Source organism: Maniola hyperantus, chromosome 18, assembly GCF_902806685.2.
Source record: "Maniola hyperantus chromosome 18, iAphHyp1.2, whole genome shotgun sequence".
NCBI lineage: Eukaryota > Metazoa > Arthropoda > Insecta > Lepidoptera > Nymphalidae > Maniola > Maniola hyperantus.
The window spans coordinates 12,507,534-12,529,606 of record NC_048553.1 but is presented as its reverse complement, the minus strand read 5'-3'; the positions used below and the strand labels follow the sequence as shown (position 1 = coordinate 12,529,606).

The following is a 22,073-nucleotide window of genomic DNA, read 5'->3' as shown; positions in this document are numbered from 1 at the left end:
CTCACCCAAGAAACTATTGAGCGAGGATGAGAAGATATGTGAGGAACACTTCCAGGCTCATACAACTCGAGACTCCTCAGGTAGATTTTGTGTGAGGTTACCCCTCAAGGACATTCCTGACTTCTTAGGTGCTAAGTAATGAAACAAGCGTCGGAAGCTAACTGACATTTATTCTAAACTTTTTAAAACTACCTTGCATACCTCCCTTTTTAAGTACAGCAATAATTACCAAAAATACAAATTAATTTGATTACCTCTTACCAATACTTTACAAACCTACTACATTACAACTTTTGTTTAGTGGAGCGTTTGTACGCTCTCAAAGCGCGCGCCGACACACCGGGCGATGGAGGGGCCGGTTGCTCCGAATTTGGCATTTCCAGCGAGTCTTCGTGCCCCGAAAGTTCTTTATTGTCGTGATTCGTGACTGACTGACCATCTGCATCGCCGGGTGTATCCGTGTCGCTTTCGACACCGGCACCGTTCGCAGTAGCAACTTCGTCTGGCTGGCTTGTGCTTGCGCGCGACAAGGTATATCTATTTTTTTTTATCGGGGCCAACTGGTCCTGGTGTCTACGCCATTCATTACCATTACTTATATTTACCTTATAAGACACCGGGCCTGTTTTCTCCGATATTACGCCTTCCGACCATTTCCTCCCCTTCTGGGTATAATCGCGCGCTAGCACAGCTTCACCGACCCTAAACTCTCGGATTAGGCCTTTGCCTCCCTGCTTTTGCTTGTCCTGTGCCTCGCGGACAGTGGAAGCGATGTCTGGGCGCAATGCATCAAGTCTACTCCGGAGTCTATGCCCTAGTAATGCGACTGCTGGCGAAATTCCAGTTGTCGCGTGATCACAATTTCGGTATTGAAAAAGAAATCTGTGTAAAGCAACGGACACATCCTCGTTCTCAAATTTAGCACGCTTAATAACCTTTTTTACAGTTTTTACCGCGTTTTCCGCTTCTCCGTTCCCTTGAGGTCTATAAGGTGCCGATGTCGTGTGCTTAATACAGTTCTTGAAACAATACGTCCGGAACTCGTCCGATAAAAATGGCGGGCCGTTGTCTGTAACCAATTGGGCACATAGCCCAAATCGGGCAAATATTGATCGCAAAGATTTCACGGTTGCGCTGGCTGTCGTACTTGCCATCTCCATCACTTCAATCCACTTTGAGTGTGCATCTACTACAACCAAATAACGCTTACCAAAACATTCGGCAAAATCCGCGTGTAAACGCTGCCACGGATGCTGAGGGAACTCCCATGGGTGAAGAGGTGCACACGCGGGCGCGTCGCGCACATGCCTGCAAGCTGGACATGAGCGGCAAAGCTCTTCGATATCGTTATCTATGTTTGGCCAATAAACATAATTTCGAAATATTTTTCATTTTGTTCATACCCAAGTGTCCCTCATGAAGTTCACTCAGTACCGCTTTCCTTAACCCCGACGGGATAATCACCCTATATTTATACATAAGACATCCTAAATCCATACATATATCATTCTTACGAGCGAAATATGGTTTTTCTACCTCAGAACTGGCAGCCGACGGCCAACCAAACATAACATATTTCGATATTTTACATAGCACGGTATCCTTCTGGATTTCTTTAGAGATCTGTTTATAATTGACAGGCAGGGTTTCCTCTAATAAATTCATATAACTTATATGTTGGTCGAGGCGTGCGGAAGGTCGCTCGTACGATATCGGTAGACGCGATAACGCGTCGGCTGGCCCGTTGTGTTCCGAGCGTACAAACTCGATCGAAAAATCGTAACCCGCCAGTCGAACGGCCCACCGCTGTAACCTACTCGCCGCCGTTTGAGGAATACCATTCTTGTTACCAAAAATAAAGGTTAACGGTTTATGGTCGGTTTTCAATGTAAAATGCCTACCTAATAAAAACTGATGGTGTTTGATTATACCAAAATATATAGCAAGGGCCTCTTTATCCAACTGACTGTACTTTCTCTCAGCTTCGTTCAAAGTGCGAGAAACACAGCTGACCGGCCGCTCCTGCCCGTCCGAGTAAAGGTTCGTACGCACCTGAGCGGCGCGGCGCGGCGCTTCAGTCCGACTGCAGAACGCGTCACCTCAGGCCGCTCGACGGTGCCTACCGCACTACAACTTCAGTACGCGGCACCTCGCGTCACTTGCGCGTCACTTTTATACCCGTTCGCGTACGAGCGCGAAGCGCCGTGCCGCGCCGCTGGGTATGTCGCACTAGCGTCACTGCACTGCGCGTCGCTTCGCTGCGCTTCAAAATATTCTCTCCAACCGTGCCGCGCGGCAACGCGCGGTGAAGCGCCGCGCCGCGCCGCTCTAGTGCGATATGCGCCATACAAAATGATAGAAATGATATTTTGAAGCTCTGTGCCGCGACGTGCAGCTCGCTGAAGCGCCGCGCCGCGCCGCTCAGGTGCGTACGAACCTTTACGGTGAGCCAACACGGCCCCGATACCATAGGCACTGCTGTCTACCGAAAGCACGAGCGGTCGCCCTTCCTCATAGTGCGCCAACACCCGCTTACCCAGTAAAGCATTTTTAGCCGCATTAAAAGCCGAGGCACAACTTGAATCCCAATTCCAACGGCAATTTTTTTTTAGTAGTGCATGCAATGGGTACAACATAGTACTTAGATTTGGAATAAACTTGCCATAATAATTGATTAGTCCCAAAAAACTTTTAATTTGAGTTACATCTTTAGGTATTGGGATTGCGTTAATCGCCTCCAACTTTTCCGGGTCGGGATGTAGGCCCTCCTTGTCAATTATGAACCCTAAATAATTTACGTTCTTCTGTAGGAATTTACATTTATTTAGTTTAACCGTGAGACCTGCCTGTCGTAAACGCTCCAATACAGCTCGCAGATTTCTTAAATGTGCCTGTCTATTTTCCCCGGTCACACAGATATCATCGAGAAAAACTACCGTGCCAGGTATTCCACGCAATGTCTCTTCCATCAATTTTTGAAATTTTTCGGGTACGCAAGATAATCCGTAGGGTGTACGGCGATACACGAATGTCCCGATATGCGTGGTGATCGCGGTATACTTTTGAGAGCTCTCCTCGAGTAAGACCTGCTCATAGGCGTGGCGGAGATCAATTTTACTGTATTCGTCACCATTACTTAAATTGGCAAACAACTCGTCGATGCGTGGTAAAGGGTAATAATCTCTTTTCAATTTAGGATTTATAGTAATTTTATAATCACCACAAATTCGGATGTCCCCGTTAGTCTTGATCACGGGGACTATCGGCGTACCGAAATCGGAATGGTCCACGCGATAAATCGTACCGTCCCGTTCAAGCCGCTCGAGTTCCCTCTCGACGCGTTCGCGTAACGCGAGCGGCACGGGCCGCGCTCGGACATACACCGCGGCGGAATCGGTGAGCTGTAATTGTAGCTTTCTATTACAAGTTCCCAACTTCTCACTGAATACTTCGGGAAACTCCTTACATAGACGGGTCACAAATTGATCTTCTTCAATTAATTCATTAATATTTATTTGTGTTATTTCTAATGCGCGGAGCCAATCACGCCCGAGTAACGGCCTGTTACCCCCTTTTATAATATATAATTTCAAATCCTTGGCAACCATAGACCTCAGTTGCACCCGAACTAATATATATCCGAGAGAATCAATTCGTGACCCCGAATAACTACGCAAAATTAAATTATCTTTCACAATTTCTTTATGTTTAAATAATTTCTCATAACACTTTTCGTTAATAGCCGATATCCGACTGCCGGTGTCGATTTCTAGTTCCAGTAAATTATTGTCCACCTTAACTTTAATATAGTACGGTTTGTTACCTTGAGAAACGATGTCTATGTTGAAGAAATCCTCATCCGAACTCTCACTGACCAAATTTTGACACTTCACCTCACTTTGCCGCACTTTCTTGCACATAACCTTTAGGTGTCCGCGCTGAGAGCACTCATCACAGGTAAAATTGGCGTATCTACAACGCCCTCGGTGTTGCCGGCCGCACCGCCAGCACGGCGCACCCGATGCGCCACTGCCACTCGCCGCGCCGCCCGGCCCGCTCACACCACTCGCGCCGACCGCACCGCTCCTGCCCAGCCGCGAACCGCGCGCGCGCTGGCTGCGCGCCGCATGCAAGCCTTCGCTCGCGTCCCCGCCGCCCGCCGGCGGTGCGGTGCCGCCTCCGCTCACCACCGCGTGTCTCTCTGCCGCTTCTAAAGCGAGAGCTAGCTCGACTGCCTTTTTGTAGTCTAAACTTTTTTCGGCGAAAATTCGAGATCTCATGACGTCACTCGATAGGCCCGAGACGAATTGGTCCCGGAGATTCTCTTCTAATCTCGTGCCGAAATTACACGTAACCGCCATGTGTTTCAGGTGCTGCAAATAATCCGTTAATGTCTCGCCCGGTTGCTGTCGTCTTTGTCGAAAAACGTGCCTTTCAGCTATCTCGGAGCGTTGTGGTTCAAGATGGTTGGTGACCAGCTCGGTGAGACTATCAAAAGTCTTATTCTCTGGGTGGTCGGGAGCACAAAGGTCACACATTAATGAGTATGTCGCTTCGCCGACCACAGTAATTAACGTAGGCACCTGTAGTTCCACTTTAATTTCGTTTAGTAATATAAACTGTTTAACACGGCGTACGTATGCCGGCCATTGCTTTGAGGTTAAATCGAACGGTTCGATTTTTCCGATAGGCATATTCACTCACGCGCGGATTATACTTTTATATGCAAAACACTAAGTTTAAATTACTTTTAAAACACTAAAGTAGCCTTACACACACGTTATCTAATTTTAATCAATAAAATTTAAATTTCTCGTCGCCAGTGCTAAGTAATGAAACAAGCGTCGGAAGCTAACTGACATTTATTCTAAACTTTTTAAAACTACCTTGCATTAGGAAATTCATACATAACTGCTAAGAAAAGGTTTTTCAATTTAGAGAAGCGTTTTAAGGCACAGCCTGAACTTAAGTCTCAATACACTGAATTCATCAATGAATATCTCAATTTAGGCCATTGCTCTATTTTAAATGTGGCAAGACTAGAACCGTCCTATTTTTTATGCCACCACGCTGTCTTTAAGCAACAGAGTGAATCGACAAAGCTAAGGGTCGTTTTTGACGCTTCGTGCCCTACATCATCGGGTTTTTCGGTTAACGACTTGCAGTACGTAGGCCCTACAGTACAAGACACGCTCTTCTCCATCCTATTACGTTTTCGTCAACACCGCTACGTGCTGACGGGTGACATCGAAAAGATGTTTCGTCAAGTCATTGTGCACGAAGATGATCGTAACTTGCAACTAATTCTATGGAGAGACAATGAGCCTAGTCCTCTGCAAACTCTGAGACTCAATACAATAACGTACGGTTTTGCGAGCGCTAGCTATCTGAGCACTAAGTGTTTATGGCGTTTAGGCGAGGAGTGTGAAGACGACTTGATAAAGACAATCATTCAGCGGGACTTCTATATGGACGATTTGCTAACTGGAGCCGATACGATATCAGATCTACATCATATCTTGGCCACAGTTGTTTCGGTTTTACGCTCAGGTTGTTTTCCGCTGCGAAAGTTTAAATCTAACGTGCCTTCAATTTTCGAAAGCGCTGTCATAGTCCCATTAGAAAATTTAACGCTAAGCGAGTCCACCAGCACTTTAGGATTGCAATGGAAACCATCCACTGACACCTTGAACATCGTAGTGAGCATTCCAGACCACGCCGATGATTATATAACAAAACGATTAATATTGTCGCATTCATTCAAAATATTCGATCCCTTAGGCCTTATAAGCCCTTGTACGATCAGATCCAAGATACTTATGCAGGAGTTATGGCGTCGTAACATTGATTGGGACGAACCAGTCCCTTGTGATTTGCAGGAAACTTGGGATGATTTAAAACAGGATCTGAACAAGTTAGAACTTATTGAAATTCCCAGATTAGCTCTTTGCTGCTTACCTGTTACCCTGGAGCTTCACTCCTTTTGCGACGCGTCGGCTTTAGCGCACGGTTGTTGCCTCTATCTAAGGTCCGTCGACAGTGACGGACAAGTGGTAGTCAGACTGCTCTGCGCCAAATCAAGAGTTAATCCTAGCAAGCCGACTACGATTCCTCGGTTAGAATTGTTGGGTGCCCTACTAGCTGCTCGGTTGTGCAAGGCCGCTCTCGAGTCACTACGCTGCACGATTTCACGTAGCGTGCATTGGAGTGACTCCAGTGTCGTGTTAGGCTGGCTGCACACCAACCCTAGCAAATTAAAAACATTCGTTGCTAATCGAGTCGTGGAAATCTGTGAGACTACTACACCAACAAACTGGCGTCACGTGCCAACGAATTATAACCCTGCGGATTTGATTTCCCGAGGCACCAAGGCTGGCAGCCTCCTAGACTCACAATTATGGTGGTCAGGTCCGAAATTTTTAGCAGAATCGGAGTCGGAGTGGCCGGTTTTAGGAGAACAGATTGAAGGTGATCTACCTGAAATAAAAATTCATTCGATTCAAGTCTCTGAAAACCTCATCCCTTTTGAAAGGTTTTCCAACTTAATGAGATTGAAACGAGCATTCGCTTACACTTTGCGGTTCATACATAACGCTAAAAATCCTAAAGCCAAACGAGTTGGACCTTTAACGGTCGATGAATTAAGCCAATCGTTTATCTGTATTTGTAAATTCGCTCAGCTCCAATCATTCTCGAACGAATACCAAGCTTTGATTAAAAGGCGCGATGTTTCAGCTCAAAGTAACCTTAAATCGCTCAGTCCTTTTGTAGATGAGCGAGGCGTTATGCGCGTAGGTGGTAGGCTAGAACATTCAAATTACGATTACAACAAGAAGCATCCTATATTATTGCATTCAAAGCACCATTTGTCTTATTTAATTTTTCGATACGAGCATATTCAGCAAATGCATGCCGGCCCTCAGCTATTGTTATACACGGTGCGAAACTATGTCTGGCCATTAGGTGGAAGACAACTAGCACGCCGCACGGTACGCGATTGTGTACGGTGCAGACGTTTTCAAGGAAAAACGGTTACGCCTTTAATGGGTCATCTTCCATCACAGCGCACTACACCAGCATTTCCTTTCGAAACCACAGGCGTTGATTTTGCGGGCCCATTTACTATCTTAAATAAGAAAGGCCGCGGTTCAAAGACCTTCAAATGCTACTTGTGTCTCTTTATTTGCTTTAGATATAAGTGTGTACACCTAGAAGCAGTGACCGAACTTTCCAAAGAGGCCTATATCCTAACGCTACGTAGATTTATCGGTCGCCGTGGAAAACCGCGGGAAATCTTCAGCGACAATGGGAGAAACTTTGTTTCCGCCGCTACAGAGCTAGGTAATTTCTTAAAGGATGGTCCAAATCTTGTATCTGACTTTTCTGCAACTGAGCAAATCAAATTTCATTTTATCCCAGCTTACGCCCCTCATTTTGGAGGTTATTGGGAGGCAGGTATCAAGTCAGCCAAGCAGCATTTAAGACGCGTTATCGGTAGTTCCAATTTGACCTATGAGGAGTTGTCCACTTTGTTTGCACAGGTGGAGGCTATTCTGAATAGCCGTCCCCTATGTCCTATCTCGTCCTCTCCGACAGACCTTCAATCCCTCACCCCAGGGCACTTTCTGATTGGTCGGCCCCTGACATCGCTGCCAGACCCGGCCCTGGAAGCAGAAAAAACGTCAAATTTGCAACGCTATGAACGGGTGGAACAAGCACGCCAGCACTTTTGGAGACGCTGGCAAAACGAGTATATTAGCGAGCTGCAGCAGCGCCTGAAGTGGCGCACTAACAAGGGGGGCAGCCTACGCGTGGGTGACCTGGTCCTATTGCAAGAAGAATCCTGCCCACCACTTCACTGGCGTTTGGGTCGTGTGAAGCAGCTGTTTCCGGGCATCGATGGAATCGCTAGAGTAGCTGAGGTCACGACGCAAAGAGGCGACGTCCGAAGAGCGCTCACAAGGCTTTGTCCTTTATTGAGGGAGGGTGAAACCTGCGGCCCGAATGTTCTGCAATACCAGGAGGTATTCCAGGGGGGGAGTCTGTACGCGCCGCTTGGTGCACCTTGTCGATTTAGTGGTGGCAACACAAAATCGGAGTGATTTTAGTTTTCTAAGTGAAATGTCAAAATTGTCAATTATTATAACCTTACTTTTCATTACAACCTATAACACGAGTGAAAGCTTTTTTATTGGAGAAAATAGGATCCTCAAGCCGAATATAGCTCCCAACAAGTTCTTGTATTGAACAGGGTGTAAGACATGTATAATATTGAGAAATATAATAGTATTTCTAGCTTCTCTATAAATGGCAAATTAACGTTATGATATTGATAGTGGTCTAATAAGAGTCTTGAATCTTGAAAAGTCCACATACCTACATAAAATTCATTGGCATATTTGAATTTGAAAATGAGTATAAAAAGTAATTATCCTTGCTATCGTTGTTAACCAATAAATGTCCACTGATGGACATAGTTCTCTTGTAAATATTTCCTCGCAATAGATGGATCCAGTAGCTCCTTGGAATTCATTTGATGTCGTCTGTGGTGGCATTTAATTCATTTTTTTAAAATTAGCCATGTTAAATGACTAATATTCCCCTTTCCTCTACAACTAAGCGTCAAGCTTGTGCTAGGAGTAGGTACGACAATAGTGCAACGGGCGGGGTTTGAACCGTCGACCTTTCGGTTTTCAGTCCACTCCTTTACCCGTTGAGCTATTGAGCCTCCAATGAAAATACTTTTACGTTCCTTTAAAATATTACATTTTGTTCCGATTATTATTATTTGTCAGATCTGCCTTGTTTTCTTTCTCCTACAGTTTTTCTATGATATTATGTAAAATAAAATAGCACGATTCTAATTCAAGCTGCTAAAGTGTGGAGTGCCCTTCCAGCGTCCATTTTCTTGCCACGTATACCTTAAGTACTTTCCAGATTTAAAGAGTGAATAGGCATCTTGTAAGCAAATACGCTTCTTGTATTTAAAAAAAACTCACTTTTGTTCTGGATCTCTTTGCGGGTTTTGTCTTTTCTTGCAAATCACAACAAGCGTGACGCACAGAGTGGTCATTATTGTAAGCAGTACTAATGATAACGAAGCTCCTACGAGCAGTGCCACGCCGTTATCACTTGATGGTGGTTGTGGAGGCATTGGTGTCATAGTTTGGAGTGAACCTGAGAAAAATATAAATGGTATAATGGGTGAAACGATAACTTAGGAGAGAAATAATTTTCAGGAATTATGTAAAGCAAAAGAAAATTGTTTATGTTCAAGGCCTAAGAACGGCACACTTTCTGATTTCAATAAGGCTTTAAGAAAATGAACTGAAAGTTAGTCAAAGAAACTGATGAAATAGACCTGATTAAAGATAACAAAGATTCGTCCAAGCTAAAATAGTATTATTGCAGAGGAATTAAAAACTTAAATTTTGCAATACAGATGATATTTTGAGGCATGAAAAAAAACGTACGAGTGCCTACTTACTAAAAAAATCACCATCAATTACTATATTGGAGAAATCGAAAAAAAAGTAAGATTCAGACTAAATAAAGCAAAGAAAAGAGAGATTCAGACTAAATAAAGCAGCACAAATATATTCAAGTGGTGGTTAAAGTATCAAAGTATGCTAACCTGGTACATCCAAATCATCACTAGTACGAATAGGTATGCTATGCAAGGCCGCTGGATGCTGAGATCTTCCACGTGGAGTCTCCGAGTAGACCAGGAAGGTATAACGCCCAGGAGACAGAGCGTCGAGAGGAAACTGAGGCGTCACGTCGTTGCTGGCTCTGTATACTGCTTCTGAGAGACCCCTTCCAGAAAAACCCTGAATAAAATGAATAAAAGTTTATTTTTAAGCAACAAAAGCACATAATAAACAAAGAAATGAAAATAAACTAAATTAATCGGTACCTTTATTAAAAATGCGAAAGTGTTTTTTGATTTGTCCTTCAATCACGACGCAATGGAGCAACGGATTGACGTGATTTTTACAGGGGTAAAGTTAGAGATTAACTTAGGCTAGCGAGTAACTTAGATTTTTAAAAACCTAAATCCACGCAAACAAACTACAAACAAACACACTTTCGCATTTATAATATACTAGCTTATGCTCGCGACTTCGTCCGCGTGGACTACAAAATTTCAAAACCCTATTTCACCCCCTTAGGAGTTGAATTTTGAAAAATCCTTTCTTAGCGGATGCCTACGTCATAATAGCTATCTGCATGCCAAATTTCAGCCCGATCCGTCCAGTAGTTTGAGCTGTGCGTTGATAGATCAGTCAGTCAGTCAGTCAGTCATTCAGTCAGTCAGACACCTTTTCCTTTTATATATATAGATTATACGTAACAGTAGTGATAAGGCTATTATAATAAACAATTAAAGTATCCATTTAAAATATTTCAAATAACATTATACAAAAAACACTTTAAGAACAGCTATCACATTTTTTTTCGAAGGTATTAAAACAGAAATTAGCTCAAATCAGTTGAAACTACTATATATCTATATTTTTGTAAATATCTAAATCCGGAGGTGGGCGTTAATAGCTGTTGTAACACAGTTTTTTTTAACACAGTATTGTGGCTAATTCCTTTGTACACAATCTCTAAACTAAACTAAAATATCACGTCTAAATCTATTGCTATCCCTTTCATAATGTTGCTTGCGGAAAAGGAAAGCACTAGATTTAGACCTGTTAATTTAGTTTAGTTTAGAGATTGTGTACTAGAGAATCGGCCCCAATTATTTACTTAATATAATCTTTTTTAATGATATAAGTAGGCATGATTATTGTAATGCGCAGACGTACGCATTGAGGGTCAAACCTCTGTGGTTTTTACAATGCGTGCTACCTATTATGTATAATTTTCTCTTGTAAAAAAAACAAAAAAAAAAAAACTAACACAGCTATTATCGTTTCCCTTGCGTATAAGTTCCTTTGTTAATTTGAAGAATAAATAAATTATTATTATCTACTGCCGTGATATAAGTGATTCTGCCATCCGTCGAACCAACCGGCTCACCTGATCGTTCATGGTAGAGTCATCGCCCATCGCGGGTTCTTGTTGGCGCACCTCCAGCGCCTCAAGGATGAATCGCTGCGGCAGACCACCGTCGTGCCCAGGGTCGCAGCGGAGGAACTCGTCTTCTATCTCGCAGTTGCTTGGAGGCTCAGGGAGGGCTAGACAAAAATCAGTACCTTTATTATAAATGCGAAAGTGTGTTTTTTTTTTCGGGTTGTGCCACACATGACATGGTTTATTCCGGCGCTTCTTCTACTTGAGGTCTTTTGACTTTACTACTCAAGTATAAGAGGCGCCGGGATAACCTAACTTAATAATGGTAATGTGTGGTACAGCCTTAAAAAATAAACGTTTTTCTTTGTTTCTTTCTTTCTTTTGTTTGTTGGTTTGTTGGTTTGTCCTTCAATCACATTGCAACGGTGTAACGTATTGACGTGATTTTTTGCATGGGTATAGATAAAGCCCTGGAGAGTGACATAAGCTACTTTTTAGGGTTCCGTACATCAAAAGGAAAAACGGCACCCTTATAGGATCACTTTGTTGTCTGTAAGGTGGTAAGTGATTATGCAGTCTAAGATAGAAGCGGGCTAACCTGGGAGAGGTATGGCAATTTTTATTAAACCCACGCCCCTTTTGTTTCTACACGGCATCGTACCGGAACGCTAAATCGCTTGGCGGCACGGCTTTGTCTTTAGGGTGGTAATTAGCCATCATTTTTATCATTTTTTTATTTTTATTTATTTTATATCTAATTAGAACGGCAGTGCCACTTACACTAACTAGATGATTAATAATAAATTTAAATACAAATAAAGGTACAAGAAAAAAGACATAAAATACAAAACGATAAAAGATCAAAGAATTTTGAATATGTACGCTGAGAACATTGAATGACATATTCATGCAATGCTCTCAGCGTACTTCAGTAACTCCCGAACCAGTATTATAGACCCATCATTAAATGGGTCCCATTGAGCATTATTGTCCAAAAGCGCGTTGAATGATGCTAATGAACGGGGTATAGGTGACATAGATCTAGCAACAGCTAAGCTAACAGTGCGATGATGTGGGACCACGAAAAGTTAATTTTTTCGTGGACGAAGATTACTGTTGGATTCAGGGACACGTATGCGACACAGTTGGTCATGAAGTTCTGGAGCATTAACATCTCCTCGCAAAATTTGACACATAATTTTCAGTTGGTCGCAAATGCGTCTGACCTCCAGGGAGTTGAAACCTAAGCAACCTAACAGAAATTTGGTTGGGTATAGGAAAGGGTAATATCCATAGCAACGTTTATACAGGTATCTTAGGAAGGCCTTTTGTACTTTTTCTAATATAAGCCCGTACTTTGCCTCGTACGGATGCCAGACACAGGTGCTTGTTTCGAGCTTGCGTCGGACTAAGGCGTAATATAGTAATCGTATTACCAATTACTATGGAACTCCCGAGAGTTGCGTAGTACAAATCCTAATCTTCGAAATGAGCCATGGCCGAAGCCTCCCACCAGACCACATAAGGGTGCCAGCGGTCACGGTTTCTCTCTGTTCTGTGGTAGAACGGTGAAGGAAGAACAAGGTGGTGAAGTTCCTGGCACCATCATCTGGCACAACACTCACCTGCTGGCATAATCCTGAACAGACAAGGCTCCCTCTGATTGCCAATGTCGTTGCTGGCCCAGCAAGCCAACCAGCCCAAGTCATCATCATCATCATCTGGTGATGGCAGACCATGGATCACTGAACTTGTTGCACCCATTATGGTAACGTTGGATGGTGGTATCTAAAAAAATTAATCATTAATATCGTGAACTTGGAGATTAACAATTAAGGTGAACGCACACTTATCCGAGCCGAACGCGACGAACGAGTGGAACGAAAGGAATTTTTGAATTCTGTATATGTAATCTCATGAAACCTCGCACACTTCTCCGCGTCGAATCGTCCGAATCTGCAAGAACCCCAGAAATCCAAGACAAATTCGGATGACGTCATCAGATTCGGTGCGGTTTATGTTGTCGAATCGACCGATGCGCTCGCATTCTATCAGTAAAAAAATAAAATAAAATAAAAATCTTTTTTATTCGAATAAACTTTTACAAGTACTTTTGAATAGTCGAATGCATCTACTACTGGTTCGGAATGCCTTTCCTACCGAGAAGAACCAGCAAGAAACTCGGCGGTTGCTCTTTTCAAATATTTGATATAGGTACAAAATTATGCCATGTATAAAATAGTATTTGCAGTCTTGTGCATCGCCGGAACGAGCTGCAGGTCAAATCCACACTCTTTTATCATTTAGATAATCTTCAATTGTGTAATATGCTTTTTTCTGGAGCATATTTTTAATAGATTTTTTAAACTTGTGAAAAGGTAAGTCCAAAATAGTTTGCGGGATTTTATTATAAAAGGTAATACCCATACCCACAAATGACTTTGGACTTTCCTGAGGCGGAAGGTAGGAGCTGCAAGTTTGTCTCTGTTTCTAGTTAGCCTATTGTGTAGATCACCAATTTTCTTGTAACTAAGAATATTTTGTCTTACAAAAATTATGTTATTATAAATATATTGAGAGGCTACAGTAAGGATATCTATTTCCTTAAATTTCTCTCGAAGGGAATCGCGTGGTCTTAAGTTATAAATTGCGCGTATTGCCCTTTTTTGTAATACAAAAATTCTCCCAATATCTGCCGCTTTACCCCATATTAAGATTCCATAAGACATAATACTATGGAAGTAAGCAAAATATACTATTTTTGCGGTTTCCACGTCAGTTAACTGCCGAATCTTTCTAACAGCGTAAGCGGCAGAGCTCAATTTGCTAGCAAGAGTTGATATATGGGTGCCCCATTGAAGCTTCGCATCTAAGGTTATCCCCAAAAATGTTGTAGTCTCTTCTATTTTCAATGTATCGTTATTTATCATTAAATTAATGTTACTTGTGTTCTTGGTATTGGGCAGTGCGAATTCAACACACTTAGTTTTAAATTATTTACGGTAAACCAGTGAGTTACCTGAGATATGGCACTACTTACATCGTCAAAATTGTCTTTATTTCTATCAACTTTAAAAATCAAAGACGTATCATCAGCAAATAGTACAATATCGCAAGTATTTTGGACAAAAGATGGTAAATCGTTTATGTATACCAAGAACATGAAAGGACCTAGAATAGAGCCTTGAGGAACACCCATTAGTGAGGCTGATCCGGATGACTTTACATCGTTAACACACACTGTTTGAATACGATTACCAAGATAAGACGCAATGAGACCAAGCGCAGTGTCTTTGATTCCGTAGTGGCTCAATTTAACCAGGAGAGTCTCGTGCTCAACGCAATCAAATGCCTTGGATAAGTCACAAAAAATACCAATGGCATTCTGTGAGCCTTCCCATGCACTGAATATATGCTTTAACAGCATTGCGGCCGCGTCGGTTGTTGATCGACCTTTAGTGAAACCATACTGCTCAGAATGGAGTAGCTTATTTAGATTAAAATGCCGAAGCAGTTGGTTGAGCATGATTTTCTCAAATATTTTGCTCAGTGTTGGCAAAATTGAAATTGGCCGGTAATTATTTGGGTCACTTCTGCAACCAGATTTAAAAGGAGGTATCAATTTACTACATTTCATGAGGTCTGGAAAGGATCCTGAATCCACAGATTCATTAAAAATTATGGCTAGATATGGCGCAATAATATCGATAATATTGCTGATTATTTTTACTGATATCCCCCATAGATCTCCTGTTTTTTTGCTTTGTAAAGATTTGAACAGTTGCGTACGACAAAGCAACGCGCGATTACTATTTTTGCATTGTTTAAATAAATGAATGATGGAACAATGGTCGATTCTTTCGGCGCGGTCGATTCTTCTGATACGGATGTGTACGAGGCCTCCTTGACTTCGATTCGTTCGACGCGTTCGGCTCGGATGAGTGTGCGTTCACCTTAAATGTGACTTGATTTCTTTTCTTTTGTAGTTCTATAGTATAAAAGCTTACGGAAAAATTAACCGCGGTGCGCGCCAGAGCTCTAACAGTTTTATCATAAAGTATACCAGTTTACTCACAGGGGAGTAAACTGGTAGGTATACCTACTTTATAAAGAGATCCGAAGGAAAACTATAGTAAACGACATAGCTAAAAGAGTTGCGAATTGAAGTGGCAATGGGCAGGGCACATAGTTCGTAAAACCGATAGACGTTGGGGTCCCAAGGTGCTGGAATGGCGACCTCGCACCGGAAGACGCAGTGTTGGAAGACTCCCCACTAGGTGGACGGACAACATCAGACGAGTCGCAGGGAGCCGCTGGTTGGCGGCGGCGCAAGACCGTGGCGTGTGGAAGTCCCTACAAGAGACCTATGTTCAGCAGTGGACGTGTATCGGTTGATGATGATTACTCACAGGTAAGACATCCTTGGTACCATTGTATGTCCAGTAGAATCTCAAAGGCCCAGCATCCCTAGTCGACGGTGCTGACACAGAGCATCGGGCTCTGACTTCACCCCCTGGGGCGCCTGCTATTTGTTGCACCACGCTGCCTGCAGAACATTCTGGGCGAGCTAGAAATAATAAAGTTAATTATGTAAATACTAGCTTATGCTCGCGACTTCATCCGCGTGGACTACACAAATTTCAAACCCCTATTTCATCCCCTTAGGGGTTGAATTTTCAAAAATCCTTTCTTAGCGAATGCCTACGTCATAATAGCTATCTGCATGCCAAATTTCAGCCCGATCCGTCCAGTAGTTTGAGCTGTGCCTTGATAGATCAGTCAGTCAGTCACCTTTTCCTTTTATATATTTAGACTAGCTTATGCTCGCGACTTCGTCCGCGTGGACTACAAAATTTCAAAACCCTATTTCACCCCCTTAGGAGTTGAATTTTCAAAAATCCTTTCTTAGCGGATGCCTACGTCATAATAGCTATCTGCATGCCAAATTTCAGCCCGATCCGTCCAGTAGTTTGAGCTGTGCGTTGATAGATCAGTCAGTCAGTCAGTCAGTCATTCAGTCAGTCAGTCAGTCAGTCACCTTTTCCTTTTATATATATATATATATAAGATTCCTGGCAGGAGTTTGGAATTTTATAATTTCTCAATTTCTAGTCTGGTCTGGTGGGAGGCTTCAGCCGTGGCTAGTTACCACCCCACCGGCAAAGCCGTGCCGCCAAGCGATATAGCGTTCCAGTACGAAAGTGCCGTGCAGAAACCAAACGTGTACCACCAGGTGAGATTGCAGTCAAGGCCTAACTTGTATAAATAAATTTAAAAAAGCGCTGTTTTTAGGCGGTAGGTACACGGATGGCATTACATGAAAGTCCCTACAAAAGACCTAAAATTGACGGGAAAATGGAAGTCTGCATAGGCACAAGCTTATTACTAGACTCTGGCTAACGAAAGATGAGACTGGAAAAGCGCGGCAAATTTGAAAAATATTAGTATGGCAGCTCTGAAATTAGTATGACAGACCTGGAATAACTTAATTTGATAGAACTGAAATAAAAATAAATAATTCTAAAGAATCAAATTAGGTTATTCCATGTCTGTCATACTAATTTCAGAACAGCTACAGTCCGATAAGGCTCTCTTAGCACTCGAATGACATTGACAGGGGGGCGTAGTTGTTAGAACAAAGGCTGCCAGCAAATAAAATCTCCTCAAAACCCAGACACCGCGGGGTGATTACGTAAAACGTTGCAGTAGCGACAGCAGTCGGGCAGTTCATTTGCTGTCTCTCTTCTTCTTCTTCTTATTTTGCTTTGTGGCTATTGCTGTCTCTCTCTAGCCGGACGTTTGACAGCAATGATCGCAAGATTTATGCCTGTCGCATGCCTGTCGCGAGATACATCTTGGATAAGCTATATTTAGTGCAACTTTGCAACTTACATAAAACATTCAAGTTGAGAGGTTCACTAAGACCGCTGCCTTCAGAGTTCCAAGCGCGGCATCGGTATCTTGAAGAGTGGTGCCTCCTCAAGCCTCGTAGGACCAGCTTGTTGCCCTCCACTGCTATCCCTCCTATTGGGTCATCTCGGATGAGGTGGTTCTGGAAACAAATACAAAGAATCAATCACTCCCCAAGCTGTGATTGCCTAGTGGTTAGGACGTCCGCCTTCCAATCGGAGGTCTGGGGTTCGATCCCGGGCACGCCAAGCAACCGCCGAGTTTCTTGCTGGTTCTTCTCGGTAGGAACGGCATTCCGAACCAGTGGTAAATTAAACTATCTGACGATTTAAAAGCACTTGTAAAAGTTTACTTGAATAAAAATATATTCTAAAAAAAATAGTTAGGTTTGTCTCAGCATCCATCGTTTCTATGATAAGTATGACCCGCCCGTCTTAGCTACTTCAGCTTTCAAATATCTTAATTATTTTTTTGTATCACGTTTAATAATCATTTCACGCAATTTGAAACTTAAAGCAAAGTGAATACCAGCAATAAAACTTGCAGAGTTCGATGTCAATTTTTTTTTCTACAACTTTTAGTACACAAAATTTGCAAAACATAATTTGCTGCGAAAGCTTACAGTGCAGTGTGGCGATAGCCTGAACTTAAGACTTCGGCTTCCTGTTTTAGGGTGCGGGGTTGAATTTGAAACACGCATATTGTAACTTTTCGAATGTTTTTAACAATCAAAATATCACTTGCTTTAATCAACAACTTCAAAAGAATAATTTAAAAAAAAACATGATTTTGGCTGGTGCCACTTCCTTTTTTTATAACTTAAATCAAATCAAAATATTCTTTATTCAATTAAACTTTGTAAAGGTTTCATGAAATAAAAATAATATAAACTTACTATTTATACAATAAAAAGTAGGTAATTTTGAATCGTCAAATGTATCTGCCACTACCAAGGAACATAACATAAGGAAACTAGCATGACTGAGAGTTCTCCATTATGTTCTCAAAGGTGTGTGAGGTCTCTTAATTCTCATTTGGCTAGCGTGGTAGACTATGGCTGAATTCTTTTTATTCTAAAAGAAGACCAATGTGGTGATGATGATGTTTATACGATGCAAGTGACTTGCCAGACTTCTGCAAGTTATTGAAAGAAAAAAGAAAGAAAATGCATTTATTAATATTTTCATCTGTGACACCACCCCAAATGGGTGTACAGCTCAGCATAATGTCTTGCATTATATGCGTTAACACACATAACATGCAGGACGCTGATTTTCAGCTGTGACTCGGGTGACGCCACAGTTACAACCGTAAATTATAAATATAACACATAGATTAAAATTATTAATCTTTGAATTGCTAGCGAACACTTCGCTTGAGTAGAAGGAAGTTCACTTAATTCCCATGTAGCGTGTTAGGACGTGACAAGAAATGAGGTATTAATTAATACTTTATGAAAATTCAATCTGCCGCCGCGGAAAGAATAACTTTATAATGGTGCCCCATTATATCGCCCGGGCTGGGTTGTGCTAGTTTTTCAGTGATGCAAATCAGTTGAAAATTTATGGCAGTCGTGCCACTCTATAGGATGGAATGGAAGAAAATAAATCAAAATAGGTAAACCATGCTGGTTTTAGATTTTTCATCCATGATATTATATATATTAGGTATATTATATTATTATAATATATGAGACTTAATAGATTTAACGTGCTAATTCCTTATTACATTTTGCTTTACTTTACTGCCTTTTAAAGTCATAACATCATTGTACCTAAATCTTTTGTACTAGCCAGTTGTTAACGTTTATGCTATGTGTCCTTTAGTTATAAATCCTTTTGTATGTAAATACTTGTGTATGTGTAAATGTTGTTGGTTAGTCAAATAAAATTAAAAAAAAAAAAATATAGGTAGGTGCGTATAGATATCTATGTACCTAGATACGTTCGTAACTCCTACGCTCCGCCTCGGGAAATTGGGAAAGCCATTTGTGGGAATGAGTGTCATATTTTATACTAAAATTCCACAATCAATTTTAAACTCGCCTTTACACCAGTTTTTAAAAAAATGTATTAAAAGTATGCTCCTAAAAAAAGTATATTTTATAATGAAACAATAGTATAATCTGTACCCTTATTATAAATGCGAAAGTGTGTTTGTTTGTGGGTTTGTTAGTTTATTGGTTGATGGGTTGTCCTTCAATCACGTCGCCACGGTGCAACGGTTTGATGTTATTTTTTGTATGTGTATAGATAAAGACCTGTGGCCCTACCGCGGTTGTTTGACAGCTACAATGTCACGATCGCAATCATCTCTGATTGGTTAATGCTCGTTCACTATTGGCCACAATGCATTGTTGCAAGAAGAATCGCACAAATTCAGCCAATCAGAACAATTGAGATTGTAATAATGATTGATGCAGGTTTTAGACAATCGCCCTACTGGTGAGTGACATGACAGTTGTGTAATTCTGTTGTGGCGTGACGAGACGTGACAGCAATTAAGGATTTAATTATTAATACCGCGTGAAATTACAATTTGTTATAGCTTGCAACATATTTTTTATTTCATCTTCATTCATAGCTTCTTTAAACTAACTAAACTGCCAAAGTAAAGGATCCATCTACATTTTCATTACTGTCCCTCTCTGAACTACTGAGCACTAATACACTGTTTTATAATGAAGACCACATAATAACGTCACCACAAGTGACATTACCTTTTTATGTCCACCATGTGTATTATGTAGGGTAATTATTCGCGGCCGCGATTAAATACACCTTTCACGCAAATTGAAACTTAGGTCGCTTGGAGTTTGTGTAATTCTGTTGTGGCGTGACGGGACGTGACAGCTAATAAGGATTTAATTAATACCGCGTGAAATTACAATTTGTTATTGCCTGTGAATTAAACAATTTTTCTAAATATATAATTTATATATTTAGATTTTTTTTCTAAATATATATAAGGAAAAGGTGACTGACTTACTGACTTGCTGACTGACAGACTGACTACAGGACGGATCGGGCTGAAATTTGGCATGCAGATAGCTATTATGACGTACACATCCACTAAGATCCCTACCGGCAAAGCCGTGCCGCCAAGCGACTTAGCGTTCCGGTACGATGCCGTGTAGAAACCAAAGGGGTATGGGTTTAATAAAAACTGCCATACCCCTTCCAGGTTATAGCCCGCTATCATCTTAGACTGCATCATCACTTACCACCAGGTGAGATTGCAGTCAAGGGCTAACTTGTATCTGAAGAAAAAAAAAAAGGATTTTTGAAAATTCAACCCCTAAGAGGGTGAAATATGGGTTTGAAATTTGTGTAGTCCACGCGGACGAAGCTGCGAGCATAAGCTAGTTCATTAATAAGGCCGCCACAAACCGCTATGAATACGTAATTTGCGGTTCCCAGTGTCTAGAAACTTTGACGTAAACTTTCGTAAACTTAGGTTTTTTTGGAGATTGAAAACACATTTTGTCTGAGTTGTTCCTCTGGTTTTTTTTTCACTTATAAAGTTTTGCTCGTTCAACTTACATCTACGTTGAATAAGGTTCTTTACGCACTGCAGTCGATCTGAACCCGAGAATTCTCGATCAGTGTGCTTAGTGTGAGATTTAGAGCCCTCGCCCACGGCGACTTTTTGTAGCGATACAGTAGCGATGATGTCGCGCGTCCGCATCGATACAGTCGCGAAGCGGTCGCTAGCTGTGTGCCCTCGGCCACGGTCTCAGATTCAGTCGCGATGCAAACGCGATATTGTCGCGCTTCTGTGTCGATGCAAACGAGAAAAAATGTTGCACTGATGCTCGGTTCTCTATTCACGCGCCACCCTCCCTCCGTTCTTCCCCCGATGTCATCCGACAAAGTCGCGCGTTTGCATCGATACAGTCGCGATGCAGTAGCACGTTGCAAATGCGACTAACACGCGTTAGTAGTGATGCTGGCGTGCGTTTAGTAAACGCGCGACAGCATCGCTACAAAAAGTCGCCGTGGGCGAGGGCTCTTAACATCTCACCGACGTTGATGCTTAGAATTTGAGCGTCAGATTCAGCATTATAGTAAAAGCTATCTTAACCAACTTATTTGAATGCTGAAGTTTGTCCACATATCTACAACTAGCGACCCGCCTCGGCTTCGCACGGGTAGCTTATCACAATTTTCGTATGCATCTCTAATTAAAAAAAGCTATAGCCTATGTATTTATTCTCCATAATGTTCTCAAATGTGTGTTAAGTCTACCAATGCGCACATGGCCAGCGTGGTAGACTATGGCCAAAACCCTTCTCACTCTGAGAGTAGACCCGTGCTCTGTAGTGAGCCGGTTATGGGTTGATCATGATGATAGCCTATGTCACTCGGGAATAATATAGCTTTCCAATAGGTGAAAGAATTTTTGAAATCGGTCCAGTAGTTTTGAGTTTATTCGTTACAAACATACAAATATACAAATCTTTCCTCTTTATAATATTGTAGTGTAGAAGTGTACATTGTGGCTAATTCCATTTGCATTGTACACAATTCTCTAAACTAAACTAAAATGGCACGTCTAAATCTATTGCTATCCCTGTCATAATGTCGCTTGCGGAGAAGGATAGCACTAAATTTAGACCTGTTAATTTAGTTTAGTTTAGAGATTGTGTACAAGAGATTATCGCCCCATTATCGCTCCAAGTGGAAACGATGCAAAAATAAAATAGATGGTACTGAACTTTTGGCTCTAGACCGTCAGTCTTTAGGTCCATTTTACTTTGACGTTATTCCGTCTCGAATTCCATCAACGTTGCTGAGATGTAAAATCTCATATATCTACTACTATTTTCTGAATTTGTTTGGGGTTACGCACTGGAGCTCGAGTTTCGTCAAAAAAATTTATTGAACCACCAACAGAAACACACAAAAACAACAGTACAAAAAAATTACAAATTATTCAAATTATAGGTGGGTACAGCATGCAAATTTAGAAGAAATAAAGAAAGAAAGAAAACTGGTTTATTCATCTTATGCCTAAGGTACAAACAAACTTAAAATTAATGGTTAGTAGATAGTAGTTAGTGGATAATAAGAAGTACTTTTTTTATTTTATTTTATTCAGATACAAGTTAGCCCTTGACTGCAATCTCACCTGGTGGT

At 41.6% G+C, this 22,073-nt stretch overlaps 1 protein-coding gene across 2 annotated transcripts in view; it reads right to left on the bottom strand.

Moving 5' to 3' along the window:
- Positions 1-22,073, bottom strand: part of LOC117990433 (basal cell adhesion molecule-like) — a 146,092-nt gene that overhangs the window by 5,740 nt on the left and 118,279 nt on the right. For both annotated transcript variants that reach the window (XM_034977872.2, XM_069504689.1), the window contains 6 exons: positions 16,918-17,077; positions 15,435-15,592; positions 12,651-12,813; positions 11,032-11,189; positions 9,635-9,830; positions 9,000-9,177 (listed from right to left, as the gene is read on the bottom strand). In XM_034977872.2, coding sequence (XP_034833763.1) covers positions 9,000-9,177; positions 9,635-9,830; positions 11,032-11,189; positions 12,651-12,813; positions 15,435-15,592; positions 16,918-17,077 — 1,013 coding nt within the window. The remainder of the gene's footprint in view (positions 1-8,999; positions 9,178-9,634; positions 9,831-11,031; positions 11,190-12,650; positions 12,814-15,434; positions 15,593-16,917; positions 17,078-22,073) is intronic.